Consider the following 15,117-nt stretch of genomic DNA (forward strand, 5'->3'; position numbering starts at 1 on the left):
ACCCCTTCCTGAGCTTCTCTTTAGTTCTCCTCACCCCTGTACATATATACTCCCTCTGCTGACGTGTGTATACTGCCCTCTGCTGTCAGTACCACTTTTCTGTCAGCAGCCAGCGTTATTACACTACATCTGTAAGAACGGCTTTTGGTCCGTTCTTATGACTGTCTGTGCTGCTGCTAACATCAATCTGCGAGTCGTCGCATGCAATGGAGCAATCAAAAGCGACCACTCGGTGCGCGTATTAGTTATTTATTTGCGTTATCTCAATGGTATTAACATTTGCGCGCTTGGAGGTATATTCACAGATTCACTCACCAATGCCTGCACTGTCATGCCCGTCTCGGAATATGTTTCTGTTGGTTTTAGAAAAAAAATGCGAGTTGCGGACGGCGTTTCAATGCAGCATTGATCAGTGAGTATACGCAACGGCAATTGTTTTAAAAGTCGGTTCCCAGCAAGCATGGGCCGCGAGCATACTTGAAACTAAAGTGAGTCCCGTCAAGGCGAGTTCCCCAATTTGCACTTGTGCAACGACTTTTACCATAATTCCCATGTTAGGGGCCGTCCATAAATGACGTCACGCACCTGGGGGAGGGGGGGTCAGACATTTGTGACGATGTGTGACGAGGGGGGGGGGTTGAGAAATGTGACGTCACATCAAAATGCGCAACTTTAAATAAATATAGACAACACGTTCTACTTATTGAAATAGACTTTTTAATCAATGTTTTCTCCTACAACATCAGAGTGCAGCGCCACATTAAATACGCACTACAATGACAATAGTTTAAAGCGATTTGAAGCATGTTTTATATTTTGGGGGGGGGGGCAGAGCTTTGTGACGTCATATTTGAGGGGGGGTCTGACTTTTTGTGACGTCGTGTGACGAAGGGGGAGGGAGGGGATCAAAATCGTCCAAAATCGCGTGACGTCGTTTATGAACGGCCCCTTAGCGCCGTTTGCTGCGACATACCTGTTCGTACCGACGTTAAACAGCGAGTGTTGGGCGGCAACAAGTCAAATATATAATTGGAAATAATAGTAGCCGGCGCTCTAGTATTAATAAATTATAAGCGTACCGCCACTCCGCCCACTGAACCCATGACAACAGAGGTTCCCGTGGCTGCCGCTAGAACCCTCCAAGGCAGCTTCTTCCACTGGTTGCCCGACTCGAGCCACCGGTTGAAAAGCGAGTCCCGACCTTCTTTAGGAGATTTCGCGACCTCGTTACCCCCGACGCTCGTCGATTTAGATGGTACATGCGACATGGTGATGGACGCGGTGAGTGACGATGAGTCCCTCGATGAATGAGGTTATTGTTTTAGCCGTCTGTCTGAGGTGTCACGATTCGCCTGGTGTTGAAGTGCCGCGGTAGTTGATGGAGAGTTGGACGCCGTCTTTGTCGCTTGCAGCGGGTCGCTCTTGCAACCCCGCGCGATGTGGCCGGGTCGGCCGCAGCGACCCCCGTCGTGGAATCGCCATCTCTCTCCTGGGCCCGGCCCATCCACGGACCGCCACCACCACCTCCCGGGGGCACCGGTGATATCTGCTGCTGCCGCGATGAGGGGGGCATCAGCAACGGCGCTCCTTGTCCGTCAGCCGGGCAGGAGGCGCAGCCGACGGAGTCGGGGCTCCCCTCCATCCGAGCCACCACCCGAGTCCGCTGGCTCATCCCCTCGTGGGCCCGCAGGCATCGAGTCACCCACAAATAACTTTGATCCTCCTCTTCCACTATGGGAAGCACACCGCCATCTCCTAGACCAGGGGTCGGCAACCAAAATAACAAGAAGAGCCATTTCTTTCCAATTCGGTACAAATTCAGTATTTCAAGAGCCGCAATGCATCTGAGTACATACTGTACATACGTACATATCGTCCAGAAGCAGCCCGTAAAGAGCCGCATGCGGCTCCGGAGCCGTAGGTTGCCGACCCCTGTCCTAGACCAACGTCAAAAAAAATTAAAATACAGGTAGTCCCCGAGTTACGATGTTCTGACTTACGATATTTCGATCTTACGATAGCGATATGACAAAATTGTAAAATATTTTAAATTTCGCGCGGCAGGCAAACGAAGCAGCGTACGAGGTACGATGCTGCACGTTGGGACGCTGCCGGGATGTACGCATCTCCCGCCTTGTGTGGTGATGCCTCTCACTCTCACCAGCGGTCGACAGAGTTAAGTTGTCTCGGTGTTAGCGGACAGAATCTTGGTGAGTACAGACAATATACGTTACGTGCAATGCATGTATAATACGTAGCTTTAGCGATTTCATTTTAGGGTTACCACGATACGATACGTTCAATGCATGTTAAAAGTTTTTATAGCAGATAGGATTTTCCTGAAAAAACTTTCTATTAAATTGCAGTTCATATCGGTAGGCTAAGAATTAACCTTTTTTTTACTTCACATTTTACTGTGCAATACAGTATTGTAATTAATAAATACATACAGTATACAGTTTATACAGTACGGTACTGTAAATTGCTCTGTTTTGCTAAATTATCACCATTCTTTAAGACTCCTGGGTATGCTAGGCCATCTTCGACTTACGATATTTTTGACTTACGATGGGGTCGTCGTAACGCATCTCCATCGTAAGTAGAGAACTACCTGTACCAGTGAGTCCAGCGACGTCTCGTCAAGCCAATTCGTTACTCGTGCAGCACGCGGATGTGTTGGAGAGCAAAGCCACAACATTTACAATTAGATTTGAAGTTTTCGTGACTGCAAGGATCCATACTCTTGGTTCTTTCGGTAAAGTCACGTGGCAAGAACATTTTCTTGCTGTGGTGTTCACACCTGATGATGATTGCTTGTGTTGTAATCGAAACGTTGTGATTCAATTTTATGTATTAGTTTCTTTACCTACGTGACTTTACCGAAAGAACCAAGAGTATTTACAATTAGATTTACATTCAGATTGTAAATGTTATGGCTTGGCATGTTCTCTTTACGTGACAAACCTTACTAGTTGGTTGTGTCGGGTGGTGGCGGATTTCAACGACACATTTATATTTTACGCGATCTAACCCAAAAAAACTCAATTATGGATGATATTGGTCGTATACAGTATATTAAATCAACTTTCCCGCCAAAAATATTCAAATTTAGCGTAACCGCCCCCTCCGGCTGGAGCGGACCAATCAGCGCGCGGTTAGCAGTGGGGGGGAGGCGGCGGTGGGGGTAGGGTGGGGGGCGATCTGGCAAATCCCGCGGGCCCAAGTCTCGGGGCAGTTCTCACGAGAACCCGAACGAGACTTGAGAGCGCGGAGAGACCGGGCCAGCGAGGAGGCGACGGAGCAATGGTGAGAGACACTGGGACAGAGCAGAGAGACACGCGGCGGGGGTGTAGAGAGAGACACGCGGGGAGCGAGACAGGCGGAGAGCGTTTGGCGTGCGGTGGTGGGACGCGGTTCGCTGAATTACGACAGAGACGCGGACAGGCCCAGGCTGCGCGCACTGTACGCACAAGTGAACCGAGCCGTGTTACCGTGCGTACTGTACGTGTGTGTGTAAGGTGCACCTAGCCTGGCACAAGCGCCGCGGTGACTTCACCGCCGCCTAGTAGCGAATGACTGTTACGTGGGGAGCTGTGGCGCGTTGGGCCACGAACCCGGCGACCCGAGTTCGATTCCCGCTCACGGCCAACACCAGGGACAGTTTTCTGAACAAGTAAATGGGTCTCCCCTAGGTCGACTCGGCCTCAAATGAGTACCTTGTGCGATGCATAAACATCGCCACTGGGGAGACAAAGGCGGCCGGGTGTGGTGCTCGCCACCCATCCCCTCGTGTGCCGTGCCAGCCTTTATAGGTGCTCGCTAACAGCACTTGCCCCAACAGCCTGCTAAGGCTATACGAGGAATCATTTTTTTATTGCAGTTAACCCATAACACCTGTCCCGTCGCCTGTCGGCAGCAAGGGGCTTCCACACCTCACGTGCACCTAGCCTGGCACAAGTACTGAGGTGACGTCACCGCCACTTAGTGGCGAATGCCGATAGTTTTTGTGGCACCGTGGTGGCTAGGAGATGTTAACTACCTCGCCTGGTCTACAGGAGGTCGTGGGTTCGATCCCGACCCTGACGCCTGCTGCTGTATATTTGGAGTTTGCGTGTTCTCCCTGTGGTCGCGTATTTTGCTGCATTTATAGCAGCGTATTTCGCTGCTATAAATGTGTATGTGATAATTAGCTTCGTCGAGGTATTATTTGTGGTAGCCAGGTCGCTTCTGAAAAAGAGCTGTATATCTCAGTGGGCCTTGCTTGGTAAAATTTAAATGAAAGTTTGTGTGCAGTATTTAGTCTGCCTGTGTCGATATAGACACTGACAAAAAAATCACGGATTTGAGAACACGCGCAGCGTAGAGACCTCACCCCCCTTGAGAAGTGAGTGAGGCTTGAACAGGATGCGTCCCGGCCAGACGCAACGATGGAGGGAGTTATTTATACTCTGTGCAACCGCTTTGGATTCTCCCCTGCCCTGCCACCTTTGTTTCCCTCTACTGCCACACTAATTATCTGTGTGCACTGGCGGAGCCAGTGGGGGTGGGGTGGCACGTGCCCCCCCCCCCCCCATGATCCGATAGAAATCCCTAATTTCGATCGGATCATTGGGGTTTATTAGTAATAAATCGGCATTTTGAGACCCCCACTGCCACTGTGTATCATATTATTACGTGCCAGGGATTCTATGAGATGATAGGACAATAGTCTTGAGTCCATAATTGGCAATAAGTAATGGCAAAGCAGTTATAAGCGACTCAGAATTGTGCGCAGTTGCGTATACAGTGCACGACTTCCCTGAAGGCATTCACCTTCAGCGAGCGTGATGCCGATCACACACGGTTTGAATTCGACCCTCGATCGATGGCTCGAATAAAAAGCAAGGGACAAGTCCTTACTAACAACTCCTCTATCATTTTTCATTGCTGGAGGGGTTGCCCCCCATACCTGAAAATTCTGGCTCCGCCATAGTCTGTGCGCCCTCTGCTACCGGCCGAGTGTGTTCTGTATCAAACCCGGAATTATCAAATGTTAAGTTTTTACGGAAAAAACGCTCCCTCGGCTTGTCTGCCGTGTGTGTGTGCGCTATTTGCTGCTGGTTGTGGGGAGTTGTACAGCGGTTAGCGCACTGCACTCCAAACCTGTTGGATAACAGTTCGATTCCCACTCACGGCCACCAACACAAGTGAAGAATATCTGCACCAGTCCTGCGCCTCAATCGGTCGACTCGGCCTAAAATGAGTACTTGGTGCAATGTGTAAAACTTCGCCAAAGCTAAACTTTTTTATGTTACCAGGTAAGGCCCACTGAGCTATGTATCTCTTTTTCAGAAGAGACCTGGCCACAAATGCTCACCCAACGAGGTGGCCTGTGGAAATTTATAGCAGCAGCCAAATACACTAAACGCATGTTGATTTCAAATGTGGAGGGAAAAAACAGATGGAGGACCCGCAGAAAAGTCAACGCGACCATGGGGAGAGAGACACCGCAAACTCCAAATATGCAGCAGGCATCAGGGTTATGATCGAACTCGCAACGTCCTGTATACCAGGCGAGGTAGTTAACATCTCGCCACCCCGGCACCCGAACGATAGAGCCACAGCCAAAGGAGGGAATGCACTGAGGGGATGGCCACTGTGGAGATGGAGCGATGGAATTGGCTCGAGTGCTTCAGCGATTTAGGCATCCCGAGGTGGTGTGTGAGAGACAGAGATGGCTTGGGGAGGCTTTCATCCAGCAGCAGATAGGTCACGGCTGATGATGGTGTGTGTGTGTCTCACAGTTGTTCTACTCATTCTTCAAGTCCCTGGTGGGCAAAGACGTGGTGGTGGAGCTCAAGAATGACCTCAGGTAACATCCAGGACCTGGGTTCGAATTCGGATATCAGCCACCCAACCACTGGTGAAACTGGGTTCTCAAGCGCAGCGAGTTGAAGGTCTCAGCTCGGTCACCAGTGACTCACATAGAGACAGAGACCCATTAGACACACAGAAATGTGCGCGCTTATACACAGAGTGAGTTGTGATTTAACTCGGTTCATAAGTGTAGCAAATTGAGTCTCGGTCCGGTCACTAATGACCCACACAGAAACTAATATATTCTTGTAAAAAAAACTGTAGACTTTTATAGACATCCATAAGGTCATATAGATACCCATATATTCACACACAGACTTAGTCACCTATAGCTTACACACAGGCCCACAGAACACAATGAGTATGTGTTGTGATGTAAGTAGTGTGTTGGTGATGGGCGTATGTAGTGTGTGGTGATGGTGTGTGTGGTGTAACACTGTCTTTTTGGTGATGGGCATATGTGCTGTGTGTGGTGTAACACTGTCCTCTGTTCACCCACAGTATCTGTGGAACGCTACACTCCGTAGATCAGGTGAGTTTGTGTGCAACCAAATCGCCCTCAATGTGCCCAATCTCGTTCGGTCTCAGACACAAATCAGGATTGAACCCGCCGAGTACATTGGTGGGTGACCGCCAGGGCTTGCCAGGTGTTGTGCACTAGGAGGGGATTAGTAGAGTTAGATGAGACGGGAGAGACAGTAGAGTGAGTGGAGGAGATTAGGTGAGTGATATGAGAGGGGAGAGGTAGGAGAGTGTGTGGAAGGGAGTAGAGTGAGATGAGAGGGGAGAAGTAGGAGAGTGCGTAGCGGGGAGTAGAGTGAGGGGAGAGGTAGGAGAGTGCGTGGAGGGGAGTAGAGTGAGATGAGAGGGGAGAAGTAGGAGAGAGTCGTGGTTAGGAGTTGGCCGTTCACACTGGAGTGTTCTACTCTGTGGACTTATTCCCGATGAGGAACATTTAGCTGGACGTAACTTGTGTGTGTGCTGTGACCATTGACCTGACCTATGTGGATCTCGCCCTCTGCAGTACCTGAACATCAAGCTGACCGACATCAGTGTCACTGACCCCGAGAAGTACCCACACATGGTGAGTGGTGACCCTTCACTCTCCCGTTACTTTTTATTTATTCTGCTGTTTAGCTTTTTATTTTATTCAGAAGCGACCTGGCCACAAACGACAGCCAAATACTCTTAACCTGTGATGTTGATTCTAAATGTGGAGAGAAAAACCTGAGGACCCGGATAAAAATACACACGACCACGGAGAGATACGCAAACTCCAAATTTACAACAGGCATCAGAGTTGGGATCAAACCCATGACCTCCTCTATACCAGGCAAGAGAGTTAATAGCTAAAGAGCTCCAGTGGGCCTTACCTGGTAAAATAACAAAATGTAAATAGTTTAGCATGGAGGCCCATGCACTCGCACAGATTAAACTGGGTTCTCAAATGTAGCGAGTTATTATTGCTGGAAAATTCATCACCATATTTCAATCCCACCCTCTTGCCTCCTCTGTCTCTCTTTTCCTTCCTCTCTCCCCACCTCTGCCTCTTTCCCTCCCTCTCTATCGTTCTCTCTCTCTCCCCCCCCCCTTGTCCCTGTAGCTCTCGGTGAAGAACTGCTTTATCCGAGGTTCGGTCGTCCGCTACGTGCAGCTCCCGGCAGACGAGGTGGACACGCAGCTCCTGCAGGATGCCGCGCGCAAGGAGGCCACACAGCAGAAGCAGTAGACACGGGGACGTGGAGACACGGAGACATGGGGACATGGGGGCGATGAGATGCAGGGGACACGGAGAGACAGGGACGTGGCAACAAAGAGAGATGAGGACGTGGGGACGATGAGACACGGGGACAATGGTATGCGAGGACAAAGAGATGTGGAGATGCAGGGACACGGAGATGATGAGACATGGCCAAAACAAAGATGTGGGGACACAGGGAATTATGGGACACAGGGATGATGAGACATGGGGACACAGGCATGTGGGGGCAGGGAAATGCATAAATATGGGGACATAGAAACAAAGAGATAGGGGTAAGCGGGGAGACCCCAGGAGATGGATACGCGGAGACATCTGGGCACAGTGCAGGGAGCACGGTGCCAGGTTGCGCGCGACGGATTTGTGGGCAGGGGGTGGAGCCCCCTGAGGCATCCAGTTGTTGAGATGGGTCGTGAGGGTCCAGAAGATCAGAGTCTCGATTGAGACCGAGCTGCAGGAGACCACCTTCAAGACCAGTGTCTTCAGACTCGGTTCCTAGGCACAGTTTGTGGGCCGGGGCTGGGCCATGCACAGATAATGGCCGTACTCAGGTGGTGGCTTTAGGATGGGGTGGAGGCCTTTGCCAAGTGATGGGAAGATACAGACTGACAACAGTCACAACAACACCGACACGACGCTTACAGAGTGAGTAGGTGGTGAGTGACTGGAACCGTAGTCTCGACACAGAAGGGAGAGGCGAGTAAAATTGGCCTCGCTGTGTCTCCTCCCCATGTCTCGCTGTGTCTCCTCCCTGTGTCTCCCTGTGCCTCCCCGTGTCTCGTTCCTGTGCCTCTGTGTCTCCCTCCCCGTGTCTCCTCCCCGTGAATTGTAAGTGAATGTTCGTACCGAGTCGGTTTTTGTTTCGTTTGGTGCGGGTGTCATTTGTTTTGTTTTTTATAAATAAACGTGTACAGCACTGCTGCTGCCCCGCTGTCCCTGTGTGGTATCGTATTTAGCGAGGACGCATCCCTCACCCGTGGCATCATCGGCTTACGTGGGAAGGCCTCGCCCGAGTCTCAAAACGCGTTTTCAGGAGGGCGCGGCTACATGAGGGATGTTTGGGCCATTTACATCGGTGGTTTTAGTTGTTTCAGAATCATCAGCGGTGATCATTAATAAAGGTGAAGCAAACTCCCACAGCACGTCAAACAATCATCTCTACTGTTCCTCCCCTAAAACAATCTCCACCTCTTCTCCCCTGGCCCATGATCCAGCGACTACTGATAGTCCCCCAGCTACGACCAGGTCTCGCCCAGCCCCTATCACTACCCCAGCCCCTATCACTACCCCAACCCCTATCACTACTCCATCTCAATACCCCAACCCCTATCACTACTCCATCTCACTACCCAACCCCTATCTCACTACCCCAAACCCTATCACTACCCCAAACCCGATCACTACCGCAACCCCTATCACCACCCCAACCCCTATCACTACTCCATCTCACTACCCAACCCCTATCTCACTACCCCAAACCCTATCACTACCCCAACCCCTATCACTACTCCATCTCACTACCCAACCCCTATCTCGCTACCCAACCCCTATCTCACTACCCCAAACCCGATCACTACCGTTATCTTACTACCCCAACCCCTATCACTATCCCTATCACTACCCCAACCCCTATCACTATTCCATCTCACTACCCCAACCCCTATCACTACTCCATCTCACTACCCAACCCCTATCTCACTACCCCAAACCCTATCACTACCCCAAACCCGATCACTACCCCAACCCCTATCACTACCCCAACCCCTAGCACTACTCCATCTCACTACCCAACCCCTATCTCACTACCCAACCCCTATCTCACTACCACAAACCCTATCACTACCCCAACCCCTATCACTACTCCATCTTACTACCCAACCCCTATCTCACTACCCAACCCCTATCTCACTACCCCAAACCCGATCACTACCCCAACCTCTATTACTACACCAATTTCACTACCACAACCCCTATCACTGCGCCTATCTCACTACCTCAGCCCCCATCACTACCCCAACTCCTATCACTACCCCAGCCCCTAATACTACTCCCACCCCTATCACTACCCCAACCACTTCTGTCATAACTACACCACTAACAACCCCACTCTTTATCTCAACCACTAACGTCTTATGTACAATAAAAACAATTGTAAAGCGCCTTGGAATAAGGCACTATTTAAATCTTTATAAGCTGAGTTGACTGGCAGTGATGATGGCGGAGCTGATATTGATTCTAACTACCGATGGTGTGTATGTATCTCTGATTCTCTACAAGTCTATCTCTATGGGGTTACTTTACGTTCCATAGTGTGGCTTGCATGGCCACTATCGCATTACTGTGGCTTGTGTACTTTTTGAATGTGAGTATATTTATGTGTCTCTGGGTTTGCTATGTGGTCCATAGTGTGGGTTGTATGGCTACAATCGCACATCTGTGGCTAGTGTATTTAATGTTTCTATGAGTTTCTGTGTCTCTAAGTCTATATATCTCTATATCTACGAGTCTATATTGTTGAGTCTTACTCTACAGTCCATAGTGTGGGCTGCGTGGCTACAATTGCACTTCCGTGACTGCCTTTACGTTTGCGTTCATGAAGGAGACGTGTTGCAGCATTGGCGTGCTGCTGATGTTCTCATGCGGTTGATGGTTCCACCACCAGTGTGATTGAGGAGAGGAGTGTCAAATCCATGAAGACGGGCAAATGCCTGAAACGTCGCCTATTGCACATACAATTTTAAGGCCATGCAAATGTTAAGGAATGCGCTGAGATGTTTTATTTGTTCTTTCGCACCACTGGCAACGCAGCAGCAGCATTCTCAGGGTGGGGGCCCACTTTTGCCCGATAAGCCACAATTAGTGTGAACACGAGAGATAGAAGCGAGAGTCTGGACTGCGGCCGACGTAAAAAAAAAATCTACGTGTCTCATACAGGACCCTACCCATCAAGCCCGCCTCCGGTTTCAACCTCCCCACGCCGCCAGCAGTCGACCATCGACCGAACCAGGCCATGGGGGGGAGGGGCGTGTGGCCAATGCGGCTACCGGACGCTCAAATCGCGCCATCGAAGATTTGGTGGCCTTACTGGCCTGCGAGAGTGCGGCCATGAATCACAAACCATCAACCCCAGCGTAAACACTCCTTGAAAGGAGGAATGGACAGAGATCCACTCTGCTTCTGAACCAGACAATTGAGTGGATTACAACTCTAATGGCATCTTTTATCTGCCGTTATTAATCCATACGAAAGAAGTGTGAGGGCCACCACACCATTTGAAACCATTGGGGGTTTGATAGCAGCACGATGATGGTGGGGGGGGGGTGTTTTTACATCTTGGGTATTAAATTTCGATTTAAAGCTTTCGTGACTGCAGGGATTCATAATCTTGTTTTTTTCGGTAAAGTCACGTAGAAGGGAAATAATAAAAATAAAACAAAATTATCACGACGTTTCGATTGCAACACAAGCAATCATCATCAGGCGTGAACACCTTGCTGTGTTTTTTGCTTGCTGTGGTTTTCACACCTGATGATTGCTTGTGTTGCAATCGAAACGTCGTGAGAACTTTATTTTATTTGTATTATTTCCCTTCTACGTGACTTTACCGAAAGAACCAATAATATATTTCGATTTAAAGCTTTCGTGACTGCAGGGATTCATCTTCTTGGTTATTTCGGTAAAGTCACGTAGAAGGGAAGTAATAAAATAATAAAACATAAAATAAAATAATTCTCACGACGTTTCGGCTACAACGCAAGCAGCCGTCTTCAGGTGAAGAATGAGACACTACCAAGCTAGGAGCTTATATATAAGCTGGGTTGGAGGTGGAAGAGCACCTTAACAAAAAGAATGTGCATATGAAGAGGAATTTAGCATATTCATGGGAAATGCGTAGGAGGTGGGTGGGGGGGGTTTCAAAGTCATATTATGCCCATGCATTATGCAGGATCAGCAGCACCAAGGGGGGTGCAGGGAGTAGCATTAACAAAGGAAAGGAATGTTAATGATATGTAGCTGCAGTTACTAAACAACCACGTAGAAAACTAAAGTATAGACTACATAAAAAACTAAAGTATAAACTGCATAGCACCATCAGTATACTTACTATACTCTACAATAAGCTGAGTTACTAACAGCAAGTAATACATTACACTTCTACGTCGTAAAAATTATATAATATGCTTCCATCTAAACTTTATTCTCTTACATCACACGAGCATATACCGTACTATATACTGCCATAGATAAACCCAACATTAAATTATATACTGTATTGCTATAAACCACCCTATATCTTATACATTTTAATATAACACTATGTATTATTCTACCCACCCTAATGTGTATCGAAATGGTTTATTACGTCCTTCCAATGATTCATCAAGGACTGAATGCTGGGGTACCCCCCCTGGTGAGACACTGCTTAACCAATACATACTTCACCTGGAATGAAACTTTCTACAAGCAAACTGAGGGCACCCCAATGGGCTCCCCCCTATCTCCGGTTGTAGCCAACATCTTCATGGAGAAATTTGAGACGGACGCCATCCAGACTGCCACTCTACGCCCGATCTTATGGAAGAGGTACGTAGACGACACTTTTGTCATCTGGCCACATGGCCGGCCTGCTCTAGACCAATTTCTCGACCACATCAATTCCATACACCCAGCCATCAGATTCACCATGGAAGTCGAAAAAGATGGCAAGCTACCCTTTTTGGATGTCCTAATCAAAAGGAGACCTGATGGTTCAATGAGCCACTCTGTCTACAGGAAAGCCACCCATACGGATGCTTACCTAAAACCGGATTCCCACCACCATCCATCCCAGAAGAATTCCCTCATCAAGACTCTATATCATAGAGCCCAATGCATCTCCGACCATGAACACATTTCCAGTGAACTCAAACACGTACGCCAAGCTCTTAAGGCTAATGGTTACTCCGACTACACAATCCGCAAAGCCATCACTCCAACCATCAAGAAGGATCCTGTTGAAGAGCCTTTCAAGACCATCACCTTACCCTACATTGCTGGGGTCACAAAAAAGATCTCCAAAATCCTGATTAAACACAAGATCCAGGTCCGATTCAACACAGTACATAAAATCCGTGATCTGGTACCGTCTGTAAAAGATGTGGTTCCAGACATACAGTACCCTGGCGTCTACAAACTAAGTTGCCTCTGTGGTAGCAGTTACATTGGGGAAACCAAACGACATGTCTCGGACCGCATCCGTGAACATAAAGCTGACCTGAAACACGGTAGGACAAACACCTCAGCCGTGGCAGATCACTGTTACAACTCAGTGGGGCTCACATGACATTGACTTCTCCAAGACAGAGGTTCTCTGCAAGCCATCTGGCTATCATGAGAGATTCGTTCATGAGGCGATCCACATATACAAACACAGAGACAATTTTAACCGAGAAGATGGATTCTGGCTTAGCAATCATTGGAAGGACGTAATAAACCATTTCGATACACATTAGGGTGGGTAGAATAATACATAGTGTTATATTAAAAGGTATAAGGTATAGGGTGGTTTATAGCAATACAGTATATAATTTAATGTTGGGTTTATCTATGGCAGTATATAGTACGGTATATGCTCGTGTGATGTAAGAGAATAAAGTTTAGATGGAAGCATATTATATAATTTTTACGACGTAGAATTGTAATGTATTACTTGCTGTTAGTAACTCAGCTTATTGTAGAGTATAGTAAGTATACTGATGGTGCTATGCAGTTTATACTTTAGTTTTTTTTAATGTAGTTTATACTTTAGTTTTCTACGTGGTTGTTTAGTAACTGCAGCTACATATCATTAACATTCCTTTCCTTTGTTAATGCTACTCCCTGCACCCCCCCTTGGTGCTGCTGATCCTGCATAATGCATGGGCATAATATGACTTTGAAACCCCCCCCACCCACCTCCTACGCATTTCCCATGAATATGCTAAATTCCTCTTCATATGCACATTATTTTTGTTAAGGCGCTCTTCCACCTCCAACCCAGCTTATATATAAGCTCCTAGCTTGGTAGTGTCTCATTCTTCACCTGAAGACGGCTGCTTGCGTTGTAGCCGAAACGTCGTGAGAATTATTTTATTTTATTATGTTTTATTTTTATTATTTTATTACTTCCCTTCTACGTGACTTTACCGAAAGAACCAAGAAGAACAATAATATATTGTGTATTGTTAAGGGGGACCGCACGAAAGGCCGCCAGTGGCCTCTGGTGGCCAATGAAGAACACTGAAATGACGTAATAGCTGCGTGGTGGTGGTGGCTATGCCACTGCGCGTGGCTGTCTGATCCAGCGGTGCTGTGGAGGCAGCAACAGCAGCGAGAGGTTGGTGGATCACCACCGCATATGGGGTTACAAAACTCCCTTCTACCCTTGGGTGGGCGTTGAGATGAAGGAGCCCGTGCCCCTGGCTCTGTCAGGAGAAGGCGGTAGAGCAAAAATGTGGACGTCACCTGTACCAGATGTTGAACTTCTTTCGCACAGTACGTAGCTAACCGTGCTAATTGGAGGTTCTGTCTATACAGGGATAGAGTGTTTCCCCCTCGCACGCGTGGGGTTTCTCCGGGTGCTCCGCTTTCCTCCCACACGTGTAAACACTCATTAACTGGTCGATAACACCTTCATACATGGCAATTACCCAACCGACAATGAATTCCCATTGACATTTATATGCATTCAGTAATCCCCCCCCCCCACACTTTGCTCAATAAGGTCTCACAAGTGATGTTATTGCATCTACCCCTCTATTTAAGGAACGAAACAGGAGGATTTCTCCACAAATCTGGATGTCCCCTGATGAAGCTAGTTGTAATTACTGGCGAAACGTCGTACTTCAGATTGTAAATGTGGCTTTGCTCTCCAACACACCGGTGTGCTGTACTAGTATACTACACTATACACGACACTATACACTACACTATACACTACACTACTATACACTACACTACTGTACACTATGCTATACACTACACTACTATACACTACGCTATACACTAGTGCTGTACTAGTGACGAATTGGCCACGTTCTGCTTACGTGACAAACCTTACTAATTGGCTGTGTTGGGTGGTGGCGGGTTTAACGACACATTTATATTTACACGATCTAACCCAAAAAACCTGTGTTATGGATGTTTTGGTTGGGTTAGATCGCATAAATATAAATGTGTCGTTAAACCCGCCACCATCCGATACAGCCAATTAGTGAGACCTCAATTTAAGGCCGAAACAGCAGGATTCTCCACAGTTCTGGCTGTCGCCTGACGATGCTGGCTGCTGTTTTAATTACCGGCGAAACACTCCGTGTGTTGTAAATGTGGGTTCACTGCTGAAATATGAAGTAATCGGCACGTTTTGTTTACGTAATAAACCTGAAATAATTATCTGTTGCGAGATGAACGACACATTTACGCGATTCAGCCCCCCCCAAAAAATCTCTTTTAGAACACATTCCTGCGGAGGGAGCTGGTAGGAA

At 48.0% G+C, this 15,117-nt stretch overlaps 1 protein-coding gene and 1 long non-coding RNA gene across 2 annotated transcripts; one reads left to right on the forward strand and one right to left on the reverse strand.

Annotated features, from left to right (window-relative positions):
• Positions 1 to 704: 704 nt before the first annotated feature.
• Positions 705 to 2,331, reverse strand: LOC144736514 (uncharacterized). The gene is made up of 2 exons (XR_013588768.1): positions 1,870 to 2,331; positions 705 to 1,755 (listed from the first exon to the last, which is right to left on the reverse strand). It is a non-coding gene; the product is annotated as an uncharacterized LOC144736514 (long non-coding RNA).
• An 854-nt stretch (positions 2,332 to 3,185) lies between these two features.
• Positions 3,186 to 8,540, forward strand: LSM2 (LSM2 homolog, U6 small nuclear RNA and mRNA degradation associated). Its single transcript, XM_078619059.1, has 5 exons — positions 3,186 to 3,306; positions 5,784 to 5,851; positions 6,358 to 6,388; positions 6,881 to 6,940; positions 7,460 to 8,540. Exons 1-5 carry the CDS (start codon positions 3,304 to 3,306, stop codon positions 7,583 to 7,585), a joined length of 288 nt encoding a protein of 95 aa, XP_078475185.1. The 5' UTR covers positions 3,186 to 3,303; the 3' UTR covers positions 7,586 to 8,540.
• Positions 8,541 to 15,117: the final 6,577 nt, after the last annotated feature.

This window comes from Lampetra planeri, chromosome 61, assembly GCF_965212315.1.
Source record: "Lampetra planeri chromosome 61, kcLamPlan1.2.h2, whole genome shotgun sequence".
Lineage (NCBI taxonomy): Eukaryota > Metazoa > Chordata > Hyperoartia > Petromyzontiformes > Petromyzontidae > Lampetra > Lampetra planeri.

Excerpts from the sequence above, each read along its gene's own strand:
- LSM2 (XM_078619059.1), top strand. Across the intron at positions 5,852-6,357 it reads GAGCTCAAGAATGACCTCAG|TATCTGTGGAACGCTACACT; the intron begins GTAACATCCAGG and ends GTTCACCCACAG. Across the intron at positions 6,389-6,880 it reads CGCTACACTCCGTAGATCAG|TACCTGAACATCAAGCTGAC; the intron begins GTGAGTTTGTGT and ends CGCCCTCTGCAG.